The sequence below is a fragment of the Oncorhynchus clarkii genome, chromosome 1 (genome assembly GCF_045791955.1).
Source record: "Oncorhynchus clarkii lewisi isolate Uvic-CL-2024 chromosome 1, UVic_Ocla_1.0, whole genome shotgun sequence".
NCBI lineage: Eukaryota > Metazoa > Chordata > Actinopteri > Salmoniformes > Salmonidae > Oncorhynchus > Oncorhynchus clarkii.
Genome location: NC_092147.1, coordinates 19,315,716 through 19,343,318, shown reverse-complemented (window position 1 = coordinate 19,343,318; position 27,603 = coordinate 19,315,716). Strand labels below are relative to the sequence as shown.

At 44.3% G+C, this 27,603-nt stretch overlaps 1 protein-coding gene across 6 annotated transcripts in view; it reads left to right on the top strand.

Annotated features, from left to right (window-relative positions):
- The window catches only part of LOC139380659 (protein strawberry notch homolog 2-like), a 105,151-nt gene that overhangs the window by 64,899 nt on the left and 12,649 nt on the right, over positions 1 to 27,603 (top strand). Inside the window, exons 1-15 of one of the 6 annotated variants that reach the window (XM_071124031.1) lie at positions 6,948 to 7,203; positions 17,986 to 18,144; positions 20,262 to 20,345; positions 21,431 to 21,536; positions 21,768 to 21,928; positions 22,255 to 22,388; positions 22,681 to 22,771; positions 22,895 to 23,038; positions 23,327 to 23,444; positions 23,684 to 23,789; positions 23,974 to 24,127; positions 25,125 to 25,301; positions 25,922 to 26,019; positions 26,649 to 26,731; positions 27,048 to 27,236. In XM_071124031.1, coding sequence (XP_070980132.1) covers positions 7,141 to 7,203; positions 17,986 to 18,144; positions 20,262 to 20,345; positions 21,431 to 21,536; positions 21,768 to 21,928; positions 22,255 to 22,388; positions 22,681 to 22,771; positions 22,895 to 23,038; positions 23,327 to 23,444; positions 23,684 to 23,789; positions 23,974 to 24,127; positions 25,125 to 25,301; positions 25,922 to 26,019; positions 26,649 to 26,731; positions 27,048 to 27,236 — 1,867 coding nt within the window. In that variant the 5' untranslated portion in view covers positions 6,948 to 7,140. Of the gene's footprint in view, positions 1 to 6,947; positions 7,204 to 17,985; positions 18,145 to 20,261; positions 20,346 to 21,427; positions 21,537 to 21,767; positions 21,929 to 22,254; positions 22,389 to 22,680; positions 22,772 to 22,894; positions 23,039 to 23,326; positions 23,445 to 23,683; positions 23,790 to 23,973; positions 24,128 to 25,124; positions 25,302 to 25,921; positions 26,020 to 26,648; positions 26,732 to 27,047; positions 27,237 to 27,603 lie in introns of those variants that run through there. The other 5 variants (XM_071123945.1, XM_071123606.1, XM_071123690.1 and 2 more) reach the window with 5 other exon arrangements.

Sequence of the window (27,603 nt, the reverse complement as noted above, 5' to 3'; positions counted from 1 at the left end):
GTTATAGTTGTTCTCCTAACATCTGCTGCCCTGAGTGCTGCCAGATTAAAATGTCAGAGGAGTCCCCTTCTGTTACTCAGGCAGAAACTGATTGGCTTTGTCAAGGCAGATGAAATGGGAGTGGGTATGCTTGCGTGCGGTGTGTGTGAAGTGCCTTGGGCTTTGTGTGCTCATGATGGGAGGTTCACCCAGGCTCAGTAGAATGAGTTTGTTGTGGAAAGGCTTGACCTTTTCACATTTCAGACCGGTCAAACGGTGCTGCACTCAGTAGGTGGGGATGTGAATTGAGCGGTGGAAAGTTTGTGGCTCTCTCTCTGTGTATTCATGCTTGCTCACATGCATGTTCACCTTAAATCAGAATGCATGTACAGTGCATTTGGATAATATTCAGACCCCTTCCTTTTTCCACATTTTGTTACCTTATTTTGTTACCTTACAGCCTCCTCAATCTACAAACAGTACCCTATAATGACAAAGCAAGAATAGGTTTTTAAAAATGCTTGCAAATCTATTAATAATGTTAAAAAAATACCTTATTGACATAAGTATTCAGACCCTTTGCCATGGGACTCAAAATTGAGCTCCTGTTTCCATTGATTAAAAAAAGTTTTACATTTTAAAAAAATAAGTTTTTTTAACAAGGCAAGTCAGTTAAGAACAAATTATTATTTACAATGACGGCCTACCGGGGAACAGTGGGTTAACTGCCTTGTTCAGGGGCAGAGCGACAAATTTTTACCTCTTCAGCTCGGGTATTCGATCCAGCAACCTTTCGGTTACTGGCCCAACGCTCTAACCACTAAGGCTACATGCCGCCCCTGATCATCCTTGAGATGTTTCTACAACATGATTGGAGTCCAACTGTGGTAAATTCAATTGATTGGACATGATTTGGAAAGGCACACACCTGTCTATATAACGTTCCACAGTTGACTGTGCATGTCAGAGAAAAACCAAGGCATGATGTCGAAGGAATTGGCCGTAGAGCTCCGAGACAGGATTGTGTCATGGCACAGATCTGGAAAAAGGTACAAAAAAATGTCTGCTGCATTGAAGGTCCCCAAGAACAGAGTTCCTCTGTGGAGATGGGAGAACCTTCCTGAAGGACAACCATCTCTGCAGCACTCCACCAATCAGGCCTTTGTGGTAGAGTGGCCAGAAGGAAGCCACTCCTCAGTAAAAGGCACATGACAGCCAGTTTGGAGTTTGCCAAAAGGCACCTAAAGGACTCTCAGACCATGAGAAACAAGATTCTCTGGTCTGATGAAACCAAGATTGATCTCTTTGGCCTGAATGCCAAGCGTCAAGTCTGGAGGAAACCTGGAACCATCCCTACGGTGAAGCATGGTGGTGGCAGCATCATGCTGTGAGGATATTTATCAGCGGCAGGGACTAGGAGACTAGTCAGGATTGAGAGAAACGTAACGGAGCAAAGTACAGGGAGATTCCTTGATTTAAAACCTGCTCCAGAGCGCTCAAAACATCAGACTGGGGCGAAGGTTCACCTTCCAATGGGACAATAACCCTAAGCACACAGCCAAGACAACGCAGGAGTGACTTCGGGACTAGTCTCTGAATGTCCTTGAGTGGCCCAGACAGAGCTTGGACTTGAACCCGATCAAACACCTCTGGAGAGGCCTGAAGATAGCTGTGCAGCAACGCTCCCCATCCAACCTGACAGAGCTTGAGAGGATCTGCAGAGAAGAATGGAAGAAACTCCCCAAATATAGGTGTGCCAAGATTGTAGCATCAAAACCAAGGAGAATCTAGGCTGTAATCACTGCCAAAGGTGTTTCAACAAGGTACTGAGTAAAGGGTTTGAATACTTAAGTAATATTAATTTCATATTTTTTTTTATTGTTAATACATTTACAAAACATTTTTTTTTAGAATAAGGCTGTAACGTGATCAAGGGGTCAAGGGGTCTGAATAATTTCCGAATGCACTCTAAACCCATGGCTAGCATTCTTGCTAGAGAGAGTCGTTTCTGTGGCGTTATGCTAGCATGTTGTCACTGCATTTAGAAATTTAGCCACAGAAGGCTTGCAGGGCAATGTGCGTGCAGCATGCACACACTGAGGATCTGGGTCACGAGCTCTGTCTGATCTCTCCACACAGATCATCTGATTTGCTGTGCTGTGTAACGTGATTCAGGGAAAATAAGAGAAATGCTGCCCTGCTTACTGGAAGAAGAATCATAGGAGAGCACTTTTTCTAACCACTCTCACCAGTAAGCCCCAGTTAGAGTGAGGAATATATCCGCAGCACACATATTCAATGCTGAGTACACTCTGATACTCACACACACGGTGCACATACCCTTTCCAACTTCCTGATTGTCCCATGGAGTGTCAGGCTGTCTTTGTTAGATCACACATCTGTATGTTTCAACAGACCCATTCTGCCTCCCCACCCCCTCCAGTTAGTTTTTGTCCCACATTTGTCACCTGCACAGGATACAGCAGGTGTAAAACAGTATAGTGTAATGCTTACTTGTGTGCTTTTTTCCAACAATGCAATAATAATAGTAATAATATAGATAAGAAACACATGAGAAATACCATAGGGAAAAAAAGACAAAATAGCTAAAGTCGGGCCGGTGCTTGCAAGACGGCAACCATACCGTAATCCGCCATATTCTCCAAGGAGATAGAGAATGAAAGGCTTTAAAGGCCATGTTCAATTCTTCTGAAGCCCTGGATTGCAAAAGAAAGTGTCTGGATAATGTCCATTGACTTAACACCCTCAGGTTCTGTACTACCAAGTGAAAGCTTCCCCCGTGTTCTGTGTTTATTCTAACTGAATCAAGCTAAACGGCTTGTTTTATTGTCTCTGCTTGTTTTTTGTTGCAGTAGAAAGCCCTACAGAAATGGAGCTGTTAGTTTAATAGTTAAGTCCATATGTTCTGAAATGCAGGTTTTATACCGTATATATATATATATATATATATATATGTATATATATACATATATACATATATATATATGTATATATATATGTATATACTTGTTTTGCAAAGACAGTTTTCTTTCTTCTCTAATTCACGTCACAAATTGCCTGTTGGGTGGCCAACTAAGTTCAGTGGTTGCAATGGCGCTGTGAGGTTACCTACGCTGAGAGCTCTGTAAATATTGTATATTTTATATTTTTGTGTTTTTTTTTGTTGTTGTTGCTTTTAAATAATATGTGGGTGTCTGACTGCTCTGGGGGTTGATCACTTACATCTTGAGGTCTTTATGCTGAGTTGCATAATTGGGATGACAAGTATATTTTTGGCATATTGCTAGGTAGCTGGCTGTTTTGGATTCAAATAATGCAGCCCCGACTTTGTTTCATCTGTCGGGACGAATTGCAAGTACTGCATGTAGTGTCTAGAGATGGCAAAGAGGCTCAGGGACTGTTCTTAATCACTGCCAAGATGTGGTGGATTTTCGTGAGCTTTTCAGCAGCTGTGGCATCACCCAGGTGGGTGAGCCAGGTGCTACATGTTTGGCAATAGAGAACCAGTATCTACAGAGGAGCTGACCGTCGGAGAAGGAGATGTGGTGCACTAATGAAGCGCTCCGGGCTTGTTTGTCAGACTGTTTTTGTTTCTCTCTGGCTGTACCATCGATGCCTCCTCTGCTGAAGCTACACTGCCTTTCCAATCCAAACTGCCTCAACTTCCAGCCTTTCATCAAAAGCCCAATGGAGACATAAAATCTCTATCTCTACCATCTCAATATAAATGTTTGTTTTGCTTTTTATGTGCCTTGAGATAATTTTCTGTAATGAAAGTTACAAGTTCAATACATTTTTATTATTACTTCTATACCAGGAAGTTATTGTAACAAATTGATTGCTACAGGTAGTCCTCCAATTGAGGGCATACGGCTATCCTCGCAATTTGTGGGAAAACAACATTTTGTGCTTTTGGTGTTGCTTTTTAATGTTTAACACTCTGGTTCTGTCTCAGCAACAGATATAGCTTATTTTTTTCAACAACAGCAGCAGCAGCCCCTGCCGCCACAGTTACTCTATTGTCCTGGGTTTGACACAGAGGGGAGAGATGACACTGCCGGCTTGAAAGAGGCAGCCTATCAGTGACTCATCCTTGCCGATGTCCCAATAGCTCAGTGACCGTTACAGGCCTGAGGATTCCCACAATCTCCCTCATGACACCACCCAGAGGCGCCACTCAGTCTGTGGGTCTCCATTTTGGACCAGACTAGCCCAGTGGAGGGGGGCAATACGGTGCCCCATCTCTGTTCCTGTTTGCAGAGGGCAGTGGCCCTGCACCATCCCTCTGCCAGGAAGGAATATGTGATGGTGAAAAATCATTTCTTAAAGGAAATCAGGAGCTACAGTGCCTTCAGAACGCATTCACACGCCTGGACTTTTTTCCACATTTTGTGTTAAAGTGGAATTAAAATTGATTTGTCATTTTTGGTCAATGATCTGCTCAAAATACACAGTCGAAGTGGAAGAAAAATTCTAACATTTATTACAAATTATGGAAAAATATAACACCAATATATTGATTAGATAAGTATTCAACCCCATGAGTCAATACATGTTAGAAACATGTTTGGCAGCAATTACTGCTGAAAGTCTTTTGGAGTAAGTCTATTAGTTTTGCCAACTTGGATTGTATAATATTTGCCTATTTTTTTTATTATTATTATTTTTCGAGCTCTGTCTAGTTGGTTGTTGATTATTGCTAGACCACTTGTGTTTTTAGGTTATTGTCCTACTGAAAGGTGAATTCGTCTCCCAGTGTCTGTTGACAAGCAGACTGAACCAGGTGCCTTGTTACAAACAGGATGTATGTTTTTGAATATTTTTATTCTGTACAGTCTTCCTCCTTTTCACTCTGTCATTTAGGTTAGTATTGTTGGGTAACTACAATGTTGATGATCCATTCTCAGTTCTCTCATATCACAATAATTAAACTCAGTAACTGTTTTATAAAATCACCATCGGCCTCTTAGTGAAATCCAGAAGCATTTTCCTTCTTCTCCGGTAACTGAGTTAGGAAGGACTCCTGTATCTTCGTAGTGACTGGGTGTATTTATACACCATGCAAAGCCTAATGATTAACTACCATGATCAAAGAGATATTCAGCATCTGCTTTAAACATTTTTACACATCTATCAATTGGTGCCCTTTTTTGCGAGGCTTTGGAAAACTTCCCTGGTCTTTGTGGTTGAATCTGTGTTTAAAATGTGCTACTCTGTTGAGGGACCTTACAATTATCTGTGTGTGTGGGGTACAGAGATGGGGTGGTCGTTCAAAAATCATGTTTACCACTACTATTGAACACAGAATGAGTCCATGTAACTTATGTGACTTATTAAGCACATTTGTACTCCTGAACTTATTTAGGCTTGCCATAACAAAGAGCTTGAATACTTATTGACTCAAAACATTTAAACTTTTAATGTTTTATTCATTTGTCTAAATTTCTAAAAGCAAAATTCCACTTTGACCTTATTGGGTATTGTGTGTAAGCTAGTTATGCAAAATCTCAATTGAATCAATTTTAAATTCAGGCTGTAACAGAACAAAATGTGGGGAAAGTAGTGGTGTGAGTACTTTCTGAAGGCACTTTCTGTTTAGTACGAGCCGATTTCTTTCATCTCTGTCTTATCATTCTAATTTATCAGTAGCCTTTCCCCCAGGTGTTTTGCCGATCACAGCCTTGTTTTCCATAAGCAGAGATGTCAGTTATGATGGATTGTGTCAGTTTATTTTTTACATTTATTTTTATTTCACCTTTATTTATCCAGGTAGGCTAGTTGAGAACAAGTTCTCATTTACAACTGCGATCTGGCCAAGATAAAGCAAAGCAGTTCGACACAAACAACAACACAGAGTTACACATGGAGTAAAACAAACATACAGTCAATAATACAGTAGAAAAATGAGTCTATATACAATGTGAGCAAATGAGGTGAGATAAGGGAGGTAAAGGCAAAAAAGGCCATGATGGTGAAGTAAATACAATATAGCAAGTAAAAAATAAAAAATAAACACTGGAATGGTAGATTTGCAGTGGAAGAATGTGCAAAGTAGTGTCCATAGTGGTGTCCATAGTGCATCTGTGCAGGACTCAGGATGGGTTCAGAGGTGGAGAAGACATCAGCTGTTGAAGGGCCTTCCATCATATCAGTGTAATTCATTGTAATCTCTTTACCGTATACATTTTTTGGGATTGCATATAGATCCTGTACTTTTTCAGTGTGTATCACAGATAGGCCTATGGTGTAAGTTAGGGTGACTTATATATTAGATAGACTCGCTCGTTGTCTGTGTCTTTGCGCATGAGATATCAAAACTTCCCCCAGTATTTCTGAATCATGTCATGTCACACTGACATGGACTGTCAGTGTGGAACAGGTGCTTTGACAGCTTGGAATGACCTCTCCGTCTACTGTAGCACAACACTGATCAGTGACTGCCCATTCCATTAGCTCTTTAATTAGTTTGACTTCTCAGCTCAGCAAAACTCAACCATTAGAAGTTCAGATCATTTCCACTTCAAGTAGCAGCAGTAGCAGCCTTGAAATGGAGCCTAATCTGTCAGGGAGACTGAAAATAAGTCTACCAACCTCTAAATATAATAATCATTAAATACTAATCCCACACCATTAAACACAGCCGTAAGCAGCGGCTCAGGAGCCGCTAAAGAGGACCCAGCATGCAGCACTGTTTACACTACCAATGCGGTTGAGTTACACCATGTACAGTAAAATGAGCTTGACTGCCAGTAACTCTAGTCACTTACCAACAAAAGCATCATTTCCTGAAAGCTCCTCCTCCTGCTCCCCTCCCCTTTGCTCTCTCCCCAGCACCTTAGAGCATTGAGGAACTAGACTACAATCAATATGACTAAACCTCTATGCAAATACCTGTCAGTCCAGCCGTAGCAGGAAATGTGTGTGTTTTAGGGCAGTGTTTTCTGCCCAGAACTTACCTGTAGTCTGCGTTGTTCAAATGTGTGTGTTGGGTGTTCTGAGGAGCTGGTAGGGCCATCTGCTATTGGGAAACATTACAGCTGTGAGGTGTTTCCACAGCTCCAGCACATGGAACGATCTGTCGTTGTAAGGGAAAGGTGAATTAGGGGGTGTGTGGTCTTTCCGCCCAAAGCTTTTGGACTCATGTCTTCTATTCTGCCGCTTTGGACTAAACTTCATTCACAGTTGGGACGACCTCTTCCCAAGGTAAGGTTGGTCATCAGTTCTTTATGTTGAAGTGTGTAAAACAGGAGCTCTGTGTCTGGGGTGAACAATAATGTATAGATGTTTGCGGTATGGCTGTTTTCATTTATTTATTTTTAGCGATGTGTTCGTTTGAAACTGACTGTCGCGTAGGTAATGGAGATTAAGTAGGTTAGGTGTTATCTGGTGGACTGATTTGGTTATTTATTTGTTTGCTTTCTGGAATGGGTTATTATTTCATGTTCTTCCTTCTCCTTCCACCTCCTTGGTAGAATAGAAATCGTCAGTACACCTAGGCCTCACCTCTTCTGCCTAGCTTGCATTATGGCCTCCTCTGACCTATGTAGAATTAACTAAAGTTGGGTTAAGTTCAGACATGTATAGGCTAGGCTACTGCTCTATCAATAACTACTAATTACATGTTCATGTCATCAACAAAAAATCTGCTGCACATTCTCTTCTTCACTCTTAGACATTGGACTGCGTTATATTCAATATGCTATTATAAAAAATAGATGATTATTGATAGAGGATTATAGATGATTATGAATATTATATCAAGAATATTGGTGGTTTTGGAGTTTGTTCTGTTTCACATTGGGCTTCCTATGCTGCTCGTCCCTGTTGGTGTCTGCCTATCACGATAAACGCTGTCTGGACCACAGCCTTCCAGTAAGTCCTAGAACCTGATAGCTGTGCATGACCACCATACAAACAGCAGAAGTGCCATGCTCTCTCCTCATCTCTCTATTCCAAGTATAGAGGACAGAACACAGTCATACATTCTCTGAATGTTTTTTGTTCTAAATGAATCTGGAATGTATACGATTCATGTTCATTCAGCTAATCACATGATTTGGCTGCAAAGTTGATATCAACAAATTCAGTGCTTTCATCACAATGCCCATTTTTACAGTTGAATCCGTGCGTCATGCAGTGGTCTGTGTCATGCTCTTTCATTGACGTCCAATGTACGCAGACAGACGGTATTTCTTCCAACAAGTGAATGTAGAGTCCACTGTAATACTTTCCCGTTCCAGAGGTGGTGTGTGTGTGTGTGTGTGTGTGTGTGTGTGTGTGTGTGTGTGTGTGTGTCTGTCTCTCTCTCTCTCTCTCTCTCTCTCCGTCTTGTCATGTCCACTGCAGATACAAGGGAGTCAGCACTATTTTAGGCCCGGAGTGGCAGCAAGGCATGTTTTACTGGAACTGGGAGAGAGGAAGGTTAACTGAGTTCATGGGCTTCTGGTGTTGGAGTGCCAGTGTGTGGGGTGGGATTTTAGAGGGAGCTTTTTTTCTTAAGCCAATTCCATTCCAAATCAAAAGTGAAACTGGCATTAAAAGTGATATGTCAATGTAATTTGGTTAAAACCAGGGGTTGGAAGCAAAATGATTTTCCAGTTGTTTCATTCTGAACAGAACCACACATTATTTTGCATTCCATTCCACTGTTCCAACCAGCAAAATAAAGTTCTGAACCGGTTTGAACCAAACAACTGTTTATCGTTCCTTTCTGTTCCTTTTTAAACCTCTGAATTAATTAGATTTTTTACATTTAGCTCAACATTAAATTACTTCACCAATGGATAGAGCAGCTTGCTATGGAGCGGGCAAGCTATATACATGCATTGGACAGACAAGTAGGGTGCAACGTGCGACTGAAATTTTGCAGGTGAGGAGAGCGCTGGGCATGAAGCACTGTTTTTTTTTGTTATGACATGCATTATCTGAATTAGGCTCACAAAATTATACCTACAGAGGAGCAGCTTCTATGGAGGAACTTTGAATGTCTTGGCGTAACTAACGTTGAACAAGAGCTAGCCCTTGACCATGACTCTCAGTTCAATTACATTACACATAATGCTGCCTAGAGTTTTCCAGAGCTAAACCAGAGCTAGCAACAAGCTAGCTAGCTAGCAAACAAGCTTGTGTGTGCAGGGCGACACCAGAATTTAAATAAAAAACATGTCTTACCCTTTGGACTTAATAAATCCAATGTCAAACGTGATAACTATAGAATACTTAACCAGCATTGAAAAAGTTAATCCATTGTTCTCTAATTCATTTCTGAATCATGCATGTAATGTCAGTAGCTACAATAGACAATGCATGCTTCAAGGGGAGGGGCAGGTAGCCTACACACACACAGTGGCAAAGATGTTCAGCTGGTAGGTAGGCAGCCACTGGAAGTAGTTTGAGTGACACTGAGGGCTTTGCGTATGTGCATTGTTCCGTTTTTGTGGGACTGGAAGAAAATGCCCGGAATGTAAAACAACGTTATTAACCGGTTCCCATGCTTTTAAAATAATGGTTCTCTTCCAATACATTGAATATCACTTTCATTCTCGGTTCTGGTTCTGTTCCTTGAAAATTTGCGTTTGTTTTTCTGTTTTCTTTTATTTGTTCCCTTGAACTGGTCCTAACCCTGGTCAAAACTGAAAAGATTTTTGGATTTAATTTATTTTTGCCCATTTAGTGTGTCCATAATATGGATATTGACATTGTAAGTGTTGTGGAGTGTGATGCAATCTTAGGCTGCACAATAACCAGGCAATTCCTGGGAACTGAGTTATCTGACGTCAGCACCCTGATGAATCCATTTCCCTTAAACCATGAGAATGCAGGCTCACATCTGCCCCCCACCCCAAAACACACACACACACAACTGCACGCACACAATATCAACTTGACCGGTTTTGTTTCCTCTTAGGTGTGTGTTGCTTTTATTTGTTCTGATTCCTGAGTCACACGTGGTGCTGGTTTACGGTAAGCTTCAGAATCCCACCCTCTTTGTTTTTCAGAGACAATGGGTGCATCTCAATACTCCTTTCTGTCATCTGCACTGTTCTGAAGAAAGAAAGAAAGAAAAATGGGTGAAAGTGATATGAATATCCACCATTAAAAAAAGTGATATCACCTGTCTAGTTCTTTCACAGTGCAGATTTCGATAAAGAAAGAAAGCAGGAGAGGAAGCCACATTATACTATTGACCTGCTCCCAGTGTGTGTCAGCTGCTCTCCACCCAGCCCTTCTGTACTTCCTATTGGCAGAGAGATCACTGGGGCCCCTGACTGCTGCCCTCCTATTGGGCTAACCCTCTTCCCTGTCGGGTGACTAGCTTATTCAGATTTCTTATTAAAGCTGACTAAGTTGACTGTGAGCTCATTGTTGCGGGGAAGAAGAGAGGTGTTCCGTGTAAGAGAATTGAGCATTGCGTAACATTCAGATATACATTTGCTGTTTACACCATACATTATTCTCTGGTGTGTAGAACATACATTTCTACATTACATTTCTCTTATCTTAACGTTGTACCTGCATTTTATGGTGGTGCTGCTGTTGGAGTAAGAGGATCGTTGTGCCCTACTACCCCTCCACATCCCGAGAGAGTCTCGTTCTCTCAATGCCAACCCAGAACAGACACAGCCATCACAGCAGGCCTCATAGCCAACTGGATACGTTTTTTATCATTCAAATATGATAGCCTACTATGGCATCCTTTTATTATTGGAAAGTGTGCAAGCATTGGACAGTTCCAGAGGCCAGCTTCCCTTCTTTCCTGTGGCTGGGTAGGACGTAAAGGCCTCTGTGGGTATCTCTGTACAGCATGTTAGGTGATGTGGGTAACAGACTGCCTGGGATAAAATCATCCAGACCGCTCTGTGGCCCCAGGCCATCCGTCAGGCTCTGGTGACAGCAGTAGGTACTGGGTTCCATACAGGGACCACGTGACCCACACAGGCCCCTGGAGATAGGTGGGGCTTCCTCCTCTTGCCGTCACTCCTACACAACAGTTGCTGACCCCGGGCCCAGACAGACACTGATTTTAAGGTGTGTTTTACATCCCCTACCTGGAATTGAAAGGTTAGGATTGGGGGAGGGTAAGTTGTTTCCACACAAGCTACTGCTGTTGGGAGTGTTTCAACCAGCTGTGTTGGCATCCGGCACTGTGGACAGTGATGTCATCAAATTGAGTCCACACGGACTGGCATATTGGAACTTTACAGAACTACTTGGCTCCTGACCTAATGCCATGGGATTTAAAAGAGCCATGATTGGAGAAAGGCTGTACAGTTGATTGACTTTTTAATAAACCACACAGCAGTGGAGAGGAAAGAAGGAAGTCTGCTAAAAACACTAGCTACAGCAAATGTTGGGTTGAAAAACATCCAAACAAAACATCATAATGAGAGTTTGTTGTCTTGAGACGTACTGGATGTCTGTGTGACTCTCCACTTCCTGGGCTGGCTGAGTAGAGGGGGATTCCCTGGCTGCCTCGTCAGCTTCTTTGGAGGAGGAGGAAGAAGAAGAAGTGGTGATGGTTAGGGTTTCAGGAAGTCTGCTTATTCCCTCTGGGGAGGAGGAGGAGGAAGAAGGAAGTGGTGGTTAGGGTTTCAGGAAGTCTGCTTATTCCCTCTGGGGAGGTGGAGGAGGAGGAGGAAGAAAAATAAGTGGTGGTTAGGGTTTCAGGAAGTCTGCTTATTCCCTCTGGGGAGAAGGAGGAGGAAGAAGGAAGTGGTGGTTAGGGTTTCAGGAAGTCTGCTTATTCCCTCTGGTGAGGAGTAGGAGGAAGAAGAAGAAGTGGTGGTTAGGGTTTCAGGAAGTCTACTTATTCCCTCTGGGGAGGAGGAGGAGGAGGAAGAAGGAAGTGGTGGTTAGGGTTTCAGGAAATCTGCTTATTCCCTCTGGGGTGGAGGAGGAGGAAGAAGAAGAAGTGGTGGTTAGGGTTTCAGGAGATCTGCTTATTCCCTCTGGGGAGGAGAAGGAAGAAGAAGTGGTGGTTGGGGTTTCAGGAAGTCTGCTTATTCCCTCTGGGGAGGAGGAGGAGGAGGAAGAAGAAAAATAAGTGGTGGTTAGGGTTTCAGGAAGTCTGCTTATTCTCTCTGGGGAGGAGGAAGAAGAAGTGGTGGTTAGGGTTTCAGGAAGTCTACTTATTCCCTCTGGGGAGGAGGAGGAGGAAGTGATGGTTAGGGTTTCAGGAAGTCTGCTTATTCCCTCTGGGGAGGAGGAAGAAGAAGTGATGGTTAGGGTTTCAGGAAGTCTGCTTATTCCCTCTGGGGAGGAGGAGGAGGAAGAAGAAGTGGTGGTTAGGGTTTCAGGAAGTCTGCTTATTCCCTCTGGGGAGGAGGAGGAGGAGGAGGAGGAGGAAGAAGGAAGTGGTGGTTAGGGTTTCAGGAAGTCTGCTTATTCCCTCTGCGGAGGAGGAGGAGGAAGAAAAATAAGTGGTGGTTAGAGTTTCAGGAAGTCTGCTTATTTCCTCTGGGGAGGAGGAGGAAGAATGAAGTGGTGGTTAGGGTTTCAGGAAGTCTGCTTCTTCCTTCTGGGGAGGAGGAGGAAGAAGAAGAAGAAGTGGTTGTTAGGGTTTCAGGAAGTCTGCTTATTCCCTCTGGGGAGGAGGAGGAAGAAGAAGTGGTGGTTTGGGTTTCAGGAAGTCTGCTTATTCCCTCTGGGGAGGAGGAGAAGGAAGAAGAAGTGGTGGTTAGGGTTTCAGGAAGTCTGTTTATTCCCTCTGGGGAGGAGGAGGAGGAAGAAGAAGTGGTGGTTAGGGTTTCAGGAAGTCTGCTTATTCCCTCTGGGGAGGAGGAGGAGGAAGAAGAAGAAAAATAAGTGGTGGTTTGGGTTTCAGGAAGTCTGCTTATTCCCTCTGGGGAGGAGGAGGAAGAAGAAGTGGTGGTTAGGGTTTCAGGAAGTCTGCTTATTCCCTCTGGGGAGGAGAAAGAAGAAGTGGTGGTTAGGGTTTCAGGAAGTCTTCTTATTCCCTCTGGGGAGGAGGAGGAGGAAGTGATGGTTAGGGTTTCAGGAAGTCTGCTTATTCCCTCTGGGGAGGAGGAAGAAGAAGTGATGGTTAGGGTTTCAGGAAGTCTGCTTATTCCCTCTGGGGAGGAGGAGGAGGAAGAAGAAGTGGTGGTTAGGGTTTCAGGAAGTCTGCTTATTCCCTCTGGGGAGGAGGAGGAGGAGGAGGAGGAGGAAGAAGGAAGTGGTGGTTAGGGTTTCAGGAAGTCTGCTTATTCCCTCTGGGGAGGAGGAGGAGGAAGAAAAATAAGTGGTGGTTAGGGTTTCAGGAAGTCTGCTTATTTCCTCTGGGGAGGAGGAGGAAGAATGAAGTGGTGGTTAGGGTTTCAGGAAGTCTGCTTCTTCCTTCTGGGGAGGAGGAGGAAGAAGTGGTTGTTAGGGTTTCAGGAGGTCTGCTTATTCCCTCTGGGGAGGAGGAGGAAGAAGAAGTGGTGGTTTGGGTTTCAGGAAGTCTGCTTATTCCCTCTGGGGAGGAGGAGGAAGAAGAAGAAGAAGTGGCGGTTAGGGTTTCAGGAAGTCTGTTTATTCCCTCTGGGGAGGAGGAGGAAGAAGAAGAAGAAGTGGTGGTTTGGGTTTCAGGAAGTCTGCTTATTCCCTCTGGGGAGGAGGAGGAAGAAGAAGAAGAAGTGGCGGTTAGGGTTTCAGGAAGTCTGCTTATTCCCTCTGGGGAGGAGGAGGAGGAGGAAGAAGAAGAAGTGGTGGTTAGGGTTTCAGGAAGTTTGCTTATTCCCTCTGGGGAGGAGGAGGAGGAAGAAGAAGAAGTGGTGGTTAGGGTTTCAGGAAGTCTGCTTTTTCCCCCTGGGGTGGGGGGGTGAGGAAGAAGTGGTGGTTAGGGCTTCAGGAAGTCTGCTTATTCCCCCTTGGGTGGGGGGGGATACAAACCTAGGATCAGCTTACCCACACCACCAAATAAAAACCTTTAGTATTAGTGGATAAAATGTCAAACTGACCTAAGGTGAGTGTAAAACGGGCAACTTCATCCGGGAGCTGAAATGGGCCAGAGAGAAACACTATTGTATGTTACGACTTCCTGAAAAGATAGACATACCTTCTAGAGCTGAACCGAGAAGAGCCATGCCTTCTACAGTTGCTGAACAATGACCAGCCTCATGTCTTATCACAATCCTGCTATGTAAAGCTACTATCATTATTTTAATTATGTTGGGAATTTTTTTGTGTGTGTGTGTGTGTCTCTCTCTCTCTCTCTGTGGTCACATCCAGGGGGTTGTATCATGTGATTGAAGGATTGTGGAAAGAAGGCCTACAGGTACTGTATATATGGGCTTGAATGTGGTTTTCCTCTCTGTGTGGGTCAGGATGATGAGAATGCTGGGTTAAGCACTAAAACAGGAGAATGTGAAGTGTAAGAGGAACCTGTGAAGGACTGGCTTTGTGTGATGACATGAGGACTGACCCACAAACTGGGAACTAGCCGACCAACACGCAGCTCTGCCGTTTCATAAATGAACGCACAACTTGTCCTGAATTTTCACTTTGAAATCCTTTTCTCTCACAAAGGCCATACACTGTCTGCTACCACTCACTCTCTCACACACACACGCATGAGATGTGCATGCACGGACACACACCACTCACTCATTCACAGATTTCTCCATGTTTCCCATCGCTCACTCTGCCATCTCCATGTTTTGTCCTGTGAGGATTAGGAGCCAGGCAGTCTGTGGCTGTTGTTGGCCAGATTACCATCAGTGCAGTTGGAATTCAGGCCTTATCTCTGCCTCACAGAACATCATCTTAGCTGCAGCAGCAGCCGCATCGCTGCGGGAACAAATAGTGCTTTACCAGTCACACTTGCCTTGCTTCACATTTATTAAGAAAAATACATTCCAGTCTGCTCGGGTTATTCTCTCTCCCTCTCCTCTCGCTCTCTCTGTGAGTGGAGATTAGTGGAGCTGGGGGTCCAATTGGTTGGTGATTTTAGAGAAGAACGACCTTGGCCATGATGTTTGATGTTTGGGTAGGGGGCTGTTTCTGTTTGTTCATAATCAAAGCTCTTATCCTGGCTCTGAGAGGGAAAGGCTGTCGTCTCATCTTTGCTTTGATGATAAGGTTCGTCCTCTCAGAGCAAGAGGGTTGGAGAGCAAGAGGGTTGGAGAGCAAGAGGGTTGGAGAGCAAGAGGGTTGGAGTGCTGGGGAAAAAGACGTCATTATTTCTGATATCTGACAGTTCATGACAATATCAATTTGTTAATCAATAAACAAAATGTCTAAAGTATAAAGTGGTATGTGCATGTTACATCGTCTGGTCTTTTTGTGGTGAGTCTAATTGTAGGTAAGAGCCGTAATGAAGGGTGCCTAGTTTCTAGTGTAAGAGAGTATGAAGCCCTTCCTTATGTTCACTGTAGGACGGAATTCATCACTAAGCTTGTGTTTCCACTGTAGGAACTGCTGGCAGTTGGGGGGAAGGGTGTAGTATATGTCTGCCTCTGGTTACATTTTGTTCCTCCTTGTTTACTAATCACTCTTCTGCCGGAACAGCTACGTTTCTTGGAATGGTGGTGGGAGGGGCACTGATGGAGGGGGGAGAGTTTCCAGGGATCGTCTCGGCTTCTCTTCCTCATTTCTCTTCTGTCACACACAAAAAATGCAGCTTTTCCATTTTAGCTGGCCACAGGCACAAAACTTCAAGAGGCTGCTTTCAGAGCTCAAGTCTGATCTTGCCCTAGCAGAGCTAACACATGCACAAGTGCACACACACAACCAGGAGTTTAATCAGAGCGCTTCCAGTAAACACTGATTAGCTGAGTGCTGTGCCCTTGCAACATCTCTCTTTAGGGGCTCTTTACCACCCTTAAGTCACATTCATATCACACACACAACCAACCGCACCACTTATCCTGCTCCTCTGACCTTGTAAACACACACACAGACCCTGTTGGCCGGCTTCTAGCCCCCTTAGGGTTCCCCTAGAGCTGCTATCCTGCCTATTAAAGTCCCTGTCCTGTCCTGTCCTCGCTGGTCGGTTGTGAAACCCCCCAGCCTGGAGTGTGTACGTACATTACATGACCAAAAGTATGTGGACACACCTGCTCGTCGAACATCTCACTCTAAAATCATGGCCGTTAATATGGGGTTGGTCCCCCCTTCGCTGCTATAACAGTCTCCACTCTTCTGGAAAGGCTATCCACTAAAAGTTGGAACATTGCTGTGGGGACTTGTTTCCATTCAGCCACGAGCATTAGTGAGGTCAGGCACTGATGTTGGGCGCTTAGACCTGGTTCACTGTCGGCGTTCCAATTCATCCTTAAGGTGTAACCTCTTTGCACTTCTGGCAGGCCAGGCGCCTGCAGGCTGACTTCGGTCGTCAATTGAATGGCGTTTCCTCCAATACATTGGTGCAGCTGGCTTCTGTGTTAAGCGAGCAAATGTTAAGGAGCGTGGTTTGGTGGGTCATATTTTGGAGGACGCATGACTCGACTTTCGCCTCTCCTGGACCCGTTGGGGAGTTGCAGCGATGAGACAGGATCGCAATTGGATATCACGATATTGGGGAGAAAAGGGGGGTAAAGTACAAAATGAAACAGTTGATCGCAGCAGCTCTAGCAGGGCAGAAATGTTATAAACTGACTTGTTGGAAAGGACGCATCCTGTGATGGTGCCATGTTGAAAGTCACTGAACTCTTCAGTAAGGCCATTCTACTGTCAATGTTTGTCTATGGAGATTGCATGGCTTTGTGCTTGATTTTATACACCTGTCAGCAACGGGTGTGGCCGAAATAGCCGAATCCACTAATTTGAAGGGGCGTCCACATAGTTTTGTATATATAGTGTATGTTCTGTAGTATGTAGAGTGTAGTCACTCTGGCTAGGCCCCTTCTTCCCACATAATCTAGTAATGTACACAGCACAACTGTACCCGTATTGACCGTGGAAAATGTTTCAGTAACAGCTTGTGCGACGAGCATGTTTTCCATTCTTTATTAGGCTCCATTTTGAGTGTATTGCTCTGCTGTAGGATCTTACTGTGCTGGACAGGGTGTCCTACCTGCTGTCCCTAGTCAGTCCTTTGATATTAGATAATGTTTTATTCCAGGGTGTATATCTGTTTTAGGCTGCTGGGTCATCTGTGGTTGGAGCCCCTGCTCCTGTTATGCAACGCTGGGCTAAGTTGATGCATTGGCCTCTGGGTGGTTCCACTGAATTGAAGTGTGGGGGTGTGGGAGCCTCTACCAATGACCGACCAGCCAGTCATACTGTGGGAACACTATACACATAGTTACCAACTCTTGTATTTAAGCACACACTCACACATACAGTACATAAACCCACACAAATACATTTACGAGCACACGTGTGTATTACATCACCACATACACACACTCTTTCTCTCACGCACACACACACCATGTTGGGTACTAGACATGGCATCTCCTCCATGGGGCTTGTCTCTCTCTCCCTCTCTCTGGGTCCATGTCTCAGGGGGTGCCTGTGGGAGGTAGTTAGTGAACATGGCAAATGGAGCCACTACAATATGAATGGAGAGGGTCTGGAAGGCAGCCATGCCTGAAATGAGAGACACAGACGCTCCACACACACATTCACATCTGTCTAATTAGGCTATGCTCTCCAGAGAGAGTGGTATGTTGGCTGAGGACCAGGCCTAGTGTGTCGTCATGTCCCTCCCATAACCTCTGTATGAGAAGTACAACTGCTCTGTTATGCTTGTAGAATAAGATTTAGGTCAAATTTGTTGTCACAAAATCATCATGCATAATATGTTATATTGCATAATGAATATTCAGAACATACTGGAAGCAGTTTGATTGTACAGTGTGTGCTCTTTGGCATTGGATATTTTTTTGTAATAACAATGGTTAACCAAGGAATAATCCCACAGTACAAAGATAAACAACTGTCCTTGTTATACCCCATAGAATCTGCTGCAGAATAAAAAGATGCCAGCAGCACTAACTTGATCCAGAAAGGAGAGAATGAACTAACATATATTGTCTGTTGTCCTGTCTCTGTTTCCAGAACCTGTCCTGCATCGATGACCTCTCCAACTCTCTGTTCTCCTCTCCGGCCGACTCGCTGTCAGACTACACCGATGCCCAGGCCTTCATCCCCACAGATAACCTGGCCCACGTGCCCACGATATGGGACATAAACACACCAGCACAGAGCCAGCTGGAGGTGAGGGGACCTGACTACGTACACACACACACACACACACACACACACTCTCATTCATACACACTCAAACACAGAAATAAACACGTCAGAAAACACACAAAAGCCGTTTTCTTTTTTCTCACACAAAACAACGAAAACATGCATAACTGCCTTCAGAAAGTATTCACACTCCTCGACATATTCCACATTTTCTTGTTACAGCCTGAATTCAAAATGTATTAATGACAAAGTGAAAACATGTTTTTAGACAAAAAAAATAAAACATTTCAAATGAATTGAAAATGAAATACAGAAATATGTCATTTACACAAGGATTCACACGTCTGAGTCAATACTTTGTAAAAGCGCCTTTGGCAGCATTACAGCTGTGAGTCTTTCTGTGTAAGTCTCTAGAAGCTTTACACACATGGATTGTGCAACATTCACCCATTATTATTTTCAATATCTTCAAGCTCTGTCAAATTGGTGTCAAATTGGTTGTTGATCATTGCTAGACAACCATGTTCACATCTTGGGATAGATTTTCAAGTAGATTTAAGTCCAAACTGTACCTCGGCCACTCAGGAACATTCACTGTCTACTTATTAAGCAACTTCAGTGTAGATTTGGCTTTTTATGTTATTGACCTGCTGAAAATGTAATTAGTCTCCCAGTGTCTGGTGGAAGGCAGACTGAACCAGGTTTTCCTCTAGGATTTTGCCTATGCTTAGCTCCGTTACGTTAATTGCTTTGCCATATTTTTTGTGGCATTACTCTAGTGCCTTGTTGCAAATAGGATGCTTGTTATGGAATATTTGTATTCTGTACAGGCTTCCTTCTATTCCCTCTGTCAATTAGGTTAGTATTGTGGAGTAACTACAATGTTTATCCATCCTCAGTTCTCCTATCACAGCCATTATACTCTAACTGTTTTAAAGTCACCATTGTCCTCATGTGAAATCCCTGAGCCGTTTCATTCCTCTCTGGCAACTGAGTTAGGAAGGACACCTGTATCTTTGTAGTGACTGGGTGTATTGATACACCATCCAAAGTGTAATGAATAACTTCACCATGCTCAAAAGGGATGTTCAATGTCTGCTTTTACAGTTTTTACCCATCTACCAATAGGTGCCCATCTTTACGAGGCATTGGAAAATCTCCCTGGTCTTTGTGGTTGAATCTGTGTTTGAAATTCACTGCTCGTCTGAGGGACCTTACAGATAATTGTATGTGTGGGGTACAGATGAGGTAGTCATTCAAAAATCATATTAAACATTCCATTTATTATGGGACTTGTTAAGCAAATGTTTACTCCTTATTTAGGCTTTCCACAATAAAGGGGTTGTTTACTTACTGACTCCCGGGTGGTGCAGAGGTCTAAGGCACTGCATCTCAGTGCTAGAGTTGGCACTACAGACCCTGGTTCGATCCCAGGCTGTATCACAACCGGCCGTGATTGGGAGTCCAATAGGAAGGCGCACAATTGGCCCAGCGTAGTCCGGATTAGGGTAGGGTTTGACCGTGGTAGGCTGTCATTGTAAAATAAGAGTTTGTTCTTAACTGACTTGCCTGGTTAAATAAATAATACATTTAAGCATTTTATTTTTGTATTAATTTGTGAACATTTTGAAAAACTGAATTCCACTTTGACATGTGGTATTGTGTGTAGTAGGCCATTGTAGCACAACAAATTGTGGGAAAGTAAAGGGGTGTGAATACGTTCTGACGGCTCTGTACCTGCTTCACCACACACTACTACCTAGATAACTAACACCACTATGCTCATACCCACGCATACACACTCACTCTTAACACTAAACAGCAATTCTCAAATACACATCATGTGCAGTTGGTAAGTGTTGCCTCTAGGGGTCAGATATGTTTACAACCCATCTCGGTAAAGAGAGCATGGTAGCAAATTAACTCAGAAATGGGAACGTTTGAGTTTTTGTATTTTTCCTATAGGTTCTGTTATTATTTTATCCTTTATCTAGCTGGCTGTCACGGACAAGATCACTCTCTCTCATGTTGTGTTTCCAGACGTTCCCACGTGTTCATGACATACAGTCACTCTCCACTCAGTGTGACTGGTATCTTTTCATTAGTTTGTGTTTGTTTTTTGTTTGTTCTCCCTGCAGCTGAATGCCAACAGGTTTCAGGATTTGAACAGTTTGGAGGATATCGCTGCCATTATCAGCACCCCACCTTTGGGAGGATACCAGGTAGCCTCAACGCTTCAAATCTAATCAGACCTAAATGAGTCAAGTGACTGAGGGCCCCGTTTTGACAGGCATAAGAATGTGGAGGTGGAGCCAACACTGACTGCATCATTTTAAATATGCTGCACTAAATTCAAAATGAGTTTGGCATAAATGTTATTTGTAATTTTTTTACCCCCTTTTTCGATCATGTCTCATCGCTGCAACTCCCCGACAGGCTCGGGAGTCAAAGGTGGAGTCATGCGTCCTCCAAAGCATGACCCGCCTAACTGTGCTCAGTAACACCCGCCAGTTTAACCCGGAAGCCAGCCGCACCAATGTGTCGGAGGAAACACTGTTCAACTGGCGACTGGGATCAGTCTGCAGGCACCCGGCCCGCCACAAGGAGTCACTAGAGTGCGATGAGCCAAGTAAAGACCCACCCGCCAAACCCTCCCCTAACCCAGACGGAGCTGGGCCAATTGTGCGCAGTCCTATGGCACTCCCCACCATGGCCGGTTGTGGCACAGCCCGGGAACGAACCCGGGTCTGTAGTAATGCATCTGGCATGCAGTGCAGTGCGATGCAGTACCTTAGATCGCTGCCCCACTCGGGAGGCCCCGGAATAAATGTTTTAATTAGAGTGAATTGTTGCTGTATTTTTGCGGACTTTCCAAAAACAGGTTTTGAAATAATATATTGAGTAAAGCAGCTGGTTTTGGTAACTTCTTTGTCGAAATGAATCTTCCTGTGAGGCGTTGCTCTTCAGAGTCCTTCCGAAACACTGAAGGCTAATGATCTGATGTCTAATCAGGCTCCCATTGACATTAATGAATTAACCTTATTAGGTTAATTATGTCCAATTAGCAGTCACCCTTTGACCTGTAACCAAACCAAATATTTTGATTGTTCATTTCACCTCACATGTATCTTGTCCAGTAGGTTGAGGATATTTTACTGACATCTCTTCCTCATCTGCACTGATCTGAAAAGAAAACAGGGGCATTTGCTTTTCACCTGTCCAGTTGTATCATACCAGTGTAGATGGCGAGGAGACCAGTAATGGACAGGATATTAACTAAATGACCTGTGTCCCCTTGCTTCAGCAGACTCAGAGAAACCAGACTCCGGCAGAAGAGGAGGCAGAGGAGGAGGAGGAAGAGACAGAGGAGCTGGGACATGTAGACACCTACGCTGACTACAAACCATCCAAATGTACGCTGCCCTACACTACTATCAAGACACAACCTATTTATCCTCTTTTATTGGTTTCCTTTGTGGAAGGAATTATTATTTTGCAGTAGTAATATTTTTCTGTGGTATTACTACACATAGTTTCCTCATAATAAAATAATAATACCATCTGATACTGGTAGTTAGTCTGTGAGGGGCTGAGTAAGGTTTTGTCTGTCCATTCAATCTTTTAACTATTTTGTCCTTCCTCAGCCACCATAGGGATCTCCCACCCAGACATAGTGGTGGAGACCAACACGCTGTCCAGCGTCCCTCCACCTGACATCACCTACACTCTGTCCATTCCTAACTCCACCATCAACTGTGGCCTGCTCTCTGCCTTGCAGCTGGAGGCCATCATATACGCATGCCAGGTAACACACCACTCTATCACCTCTGACCCCTGACCTCACACATCTGGTCTGACAGGAACAATTTTGTTCTTGGGAACTACAGTATGTGGGTCATGCAAAAAAGGGTAGAGTATACATTGGTTTTAAACACCTGTTTCTACTGTATTACCTACTTCAGCTGTGCTTTTGATATCTTTCTATGTAAGACGTTTGTTCGATGGGATGCTGTTGTATTAATTGCCAGTCTTCATAAAAGTGTCTACTAGATGACTAGAATGCGAAGTGTTAGTTAGTGTTTCTACTTGCGTGGACACATGAGGGACGCTGTGCTCCCTGTGTGCTCCCAGCAACACGAGGTAATTCTGCAGAACAACCAGAGAGCAGGCTTCCTGATAGGAGACGGGGCCGGAGTAGGGAAAGGCCGCACAGTGGCCGGCATCATCCTGGAGAATTACCTAAAGGGAAGGAAGAAAGCGCTATGGTAAGACACTAGATACTCCACCCAATGCATTACCCTGCCTAGCTCTGTTTCTCCCAACCTAATAGGTTTCTCCTACCAGTACGTAGGAGCGGGTCTCCCTGTCTAACAGATTTAGATGTAAAACGTTAGTTGTAATGGATATTGCTTCAGGAAGGGGCCTTTGTGAACTGTGTTAGAAACCATCACTGATAGTCAGTGCCATTGGTTACTACAAACTATAAAACAAACCTATTCAGTTGTGCTCCACGGTTGTTTTGTAAAGATGCACTCGTTCTCCTCTTTCCCCACACAGGTTCAGTGTATCCAATGACCTGAAATACGACGCAGAGAGAGATCTGAAAGACATAGATGCTCCCACCATTCCTGTGCATGCCTTAAACAAGGTGAGTGTTTAAGGAAAAGCAAACCACACTCCAGATCAATATTTCCTCTCAATCATTCATATCCATCACATTTACCTAATGTCTTTCCCTGGCGAAACCTGTGATTATGTTATTTCCCTGTAGATCAAGTATGGAGACACAGCTACCTCAGAAGGAGTCCTGTTTGCGACATACTCTGCACTGATCGGGGAGAGCCAAGCAGGTGGGCAGCACCGCACCAGACTCAAGCAGATCCTGGACTGGTGCAAGCCCGGCTTTGATGGAGTTGTATCCTTGTATACTACATTATCACCTTGCACAATGACCAACATTACCTGAAAAATCTAGCTGGCCAATTTAGAAGAATGGAAGTACTGCATCTGTTATCCGCTAACACGGACTAACCCCAAACCCTAAAATGTGAACATACTTGATCAAAAGTTTGGATGATATTGCCACTTCTGTCAGTTCTAGCATGGCATCAAGCCCAGTAACTAGTGATAGGAGAGCATACATCACTCAATGTTTACAGTTCATTTTGTAGCTGCAGTACTTTGTCCTTGACCGTGTTCCTAGATTGTGTTTGACGAATGCCACAAGGCCAAGAATGCTACGTCCACCAAGATGGGCAAGGCCGTGCTGGACCTGCAGCACAACCTGCCGCTGGCCAGGGTGGTTTACGCCAGTGCCACAGGTGGGCCTTTCTCACTGTACCTGAACCTCTGTCTTCTCTTTCACTATCGCTCCTTCTCACAAAACCTGTACTTTAGGACTGTTTGTCCTCTGTGTTTCCCTTTCTCAATCTTATTCAGACTGTATTTGTCTTCCCTCTTCCTCTCTCTCCCTGTCTCTTCGCTACTCTCTCCCTCACCCGTTCTCGCTCTTTCTCTCTCTGTATCAACATCTCACCCCGGCTTCTCTGTCTCCCTCTAGGTGCCTCTGAGCCAAAGAACATGATCTATATGAGCCGCCTGGGGATCTGGGGCGAGGGCACGCCCTTCAAGACCTTTGACGACTTCCTGCACGCCATCGAGAAGAGGTCTGACCTTATTCCACACGTCATTTACCTGAATTATGTCACCTGTATCATATTATTCAAATGTTTATGATTATCTATGTTGTGAGAATGACATCTTGTAATGTTGTGGTTACCAGACCAGTCCTGGCTTCCAGGATTCAGCATCGCTGACAGGCCGAATGTGGCTTTGATTTTTGATTGACAGGGGTGTAGGCGCGATGGAGATTGTTGCCATGGACATGAAGGTGAGTGGGATGTACATCGCCCGGCAGCTGAGCTTCTCAGGGGTGTCCTTCCGCATCGAGGAGATCGGTCTGGACGACGACTTCAAACTGGTCTACAACAAAGCTGCCAAACTGGTAAGACTGACTTGATAGTGTGTGCGTGTTGATATCATTTATTTGCTAAGTTGTTTTGGATAACAACATTGCAGAACAAAAACATTAAGAAGTGATGCATTGCAGCGTTGATACGTTTGAAAACAGAAGTCAAGACATGACACAAAAGTCATTGAAATGAAACCTGGAAGAGGTGGCGACCCGCACACTGTTGTAAAAAGAGAGATAAATCCAAAACTGAGGCTGAAATGCAAAAAAAAATGTTTTAGTAAGACATCATGGTGCATAAATTATTTATACTGTGTAGGAAAGTGCATAAATAAGAGGTGAAAACAAAATAGAAAAGTTTTGGCATCAAGCCATCATCAGTGTGACTGGAGGATGGCAGGCAGCTTTGCCCCAGTGATGTACTGGGCCGTACGCACTACCCTCTGTAGTGCCTTGCGGTCAGAGGCCGAGCAGTTGCAGTACCAGACAGTGATGCAACCAGTGATGCTCTCGATGTTGCTGCTGTAGAACCTTTAAAGGATCTCAGGACCCATGCCAAATCTTTTTAGTTTCCTGAGGGGGAATAGGCTTTGTCGTGCCCTCCTCAAAACTGTCTTGGTGTTTGGACCATTCTAGTTTGTTGTTGATGTGGACACCAAGGAACTTGAAGCTCTCAACCTGCTCCACTACAGCCCCGTCGAAGAGAATGTGGACGTGCTCAGTGCTCCTTTTCCTGTAGTCCACAATCATCTCCTTAGTCTTGGTTACGTTGAGGCATAGGTTGTTATTCTGGCACCACCCGGCAAGGTCTCTAAACACCTCCCTATAGGCTGTCTCGTCGTTGTTGGTAATCAGGCCTACCACTATTGTGTCTTCTGCAAACTTAATGATGGTGTTGGAGTCGTTCCTGGCCATGCAGGCATAACCGCATGGTCAGGCATGCAGGAGATTGTCTGTATGTGTATGTAGAAAGTTGTCAGATGTTTGTAAAGAGCAAGGAGACTGACCTATATATGTTTGTCCTTCTCAGTGGGCGGAGGCGCTGGCCGTGTTCATGCGTGCAGCGGACGCGCTGTGTCTAGTCAGCAGGAAGTCCCTGTGGGGTCAGTTCTGGTCTTCCCACCAGCGCTTCTTCAAATACCTCTGTATCGCCGCCAAGGTTCGCTGCCTGGTGGAGCTGGCCAAGAAAGAACTGAAAGCTGGCAAGGTGAGACTGACCAGCATTTATGTTCATTTATTCAGCCTTTATTTTGTCATTCGTTTTTAAGATAAAAATTCTTGGCCCCCTTTAAATCTGTACTCAGCCTTTGGTTGACTTCCAAGAGGTTAGGAGTCACCATAAAGCATAACTTGGTATCCTAGGTGACCTCCCTGAGGCCAAGGGTCAATGGCTTTAAATTCAGCCATCAATGGTTTCAAATGATCAATACATTTAATATAAGGCTCACTCTGACCCTAGTGCTCTTGACAACGTTGATTAAAGGTTTTTATCAGAGGCCCGGAACACTTGAAGAACAAACAGATAAGCAAGAGTATTTATGCCTGCTCTTGAGGAGGTTGGCAGATTGGTATGAACCTCTCAGAGGAACGTGTCTATCTCCCCATATGCATCTGTCTATTGTTTGTCTATTAAACCTTTAAATATAGATGTCTTATCATGGTGAGTCAGCATTTTCCACACCGGAGTGTCATTTAGATGGGAATCTCTGGCCAAGAGGCATTATCACAATTAATTAAAGAAAATAGAGCCATGTTTTAATGTTTTTTGCAGGTTGGTATGTTTTAGTGTGACACTCTGCTCATGTATCTTGTTTCTCCCCTTCCCAGTGCATCGTGATTGGTCTACAGTCCACAGGAGAGGCCCGAACCAGAGAGGTCCTGGATGAGAACGATGGGCACCTGGACAGATTCGTATCTGCAGCAGAGTAAGTGTGTTTCTGTGCCCGTGGCTCTCTGGGTAAGTATAGTATTTAGAGCAAATAGATTTTTGGCTCAGCCCTGATTCAACTCTCACACACACCACCACAGCTTCCATCTAGTGTAACCGGGGCTTTCCAGCCTGACGCGCCTGTGGTTTTCATACAAATCATTTGTTTGTTGCCGGGTGAATGACCACTTCCTGGTTAGAAAGCACTCCATTTGTCACTCTCCAGCTGCAGTTAAAGGTTCAGTCTGAACCCTTCAATTTTCTTCTTCAGTATACACTATCTGAGGGTATATGGTGAATCTGCCCTTAGACACTGATCCACAGTCAGTTAAGTTGTTTCCCCGCTAATGGTTAAGGACTAGGATTTGGGGAGGGTAAGCTGATCCCAGAACTGTTCCTGCAATCAAGTTAAACCGGGAGCATACCTCTGTGTCAGGCTGGAAATAACGCTGTGTGTCTGCCTGCCTGGACCATCTGAACCTGGGAGACATGAAATGCATATGATGAGGCCAATCAGAGTGTGTCACTCATCTCTATAACCTGTCAGAACTGTCTTTACGTTCTGTCAGCCTTCCACGGTGTCAGATTGAGAAGATAACATGTGTGTGTCTGTTTTTTTCTCCTCAGGGGTGTGTTCAAAGCTCTGGTACAGAAACACTTTCCCTCTGAGAAGCAGAGGAGAGAGAAGGCACGTGGAAACAAGAGAAAACGTACGTTAACTAAAATAGTAAAAACTCTGGGTTCCTCTGGTGAGGTGTTTGTTCTGTCCAAATAAAACTTTGGACTGAGTCCAAAGGTGGGCACTGCCCCCATCCCCACTGTACTCAGCAGCACTGCCTTGTTAACAAATCCAGGGGAGAACCCTGTAATGATAATAATAACAACTATATTTGTGACCAGATTTCTCAATGAGGGCTTATGTCAAATTTAATTGACTTCAAATCCAGTCAGTCTCAGTATGTATTATTCAGGTAAAGCCACTGAGCCACAGTCTGAATTAGCTCATGTGTGTTTTCTGTCCACTAGGTAAGCCCAGGGGCCGGCAGCCCAAATTCCCAAAGCACACCATGGTTCATCTGGGGGGCGTGATCAACATCAGTGACGACAGCAGCACGGACACGGACGGCATGGACACCGACTCCAACTCCTCGCCAGACTCCCTGATGGACAATAACGATGACGTCATCTTCGTCCAGCACACCAGCTGTCACACAGGTACAAGATTTTGACTCTCCTTTTAGCAATATTTTTAAATTGGTTCAGACCAAAAATGATCCACAGGTAAAAGTATACACCACGTGTACAAACTATTAAGAACAGGTGCTCTTTCCATGACATAGACTGACCAGCTGAAAGCTATGATCCCTTATTGATGTCACCTGTTAAATCCACTTCAGTGTAGATGAAGGGGAGGAGACAGGTTAAAGAAGCATTTAGACATGGATTGTGTATGTGTGCCATTGAGGGAGAATGGGCAAGACAAAATATTTAAGTGCCTTTGAACAGTATATGGTAGTAGGTGCCATGCGCACCTTTTTGAGTGTGTCAAGATCTGCAATGCTGCTGGGTCTCCCGTGTGTAT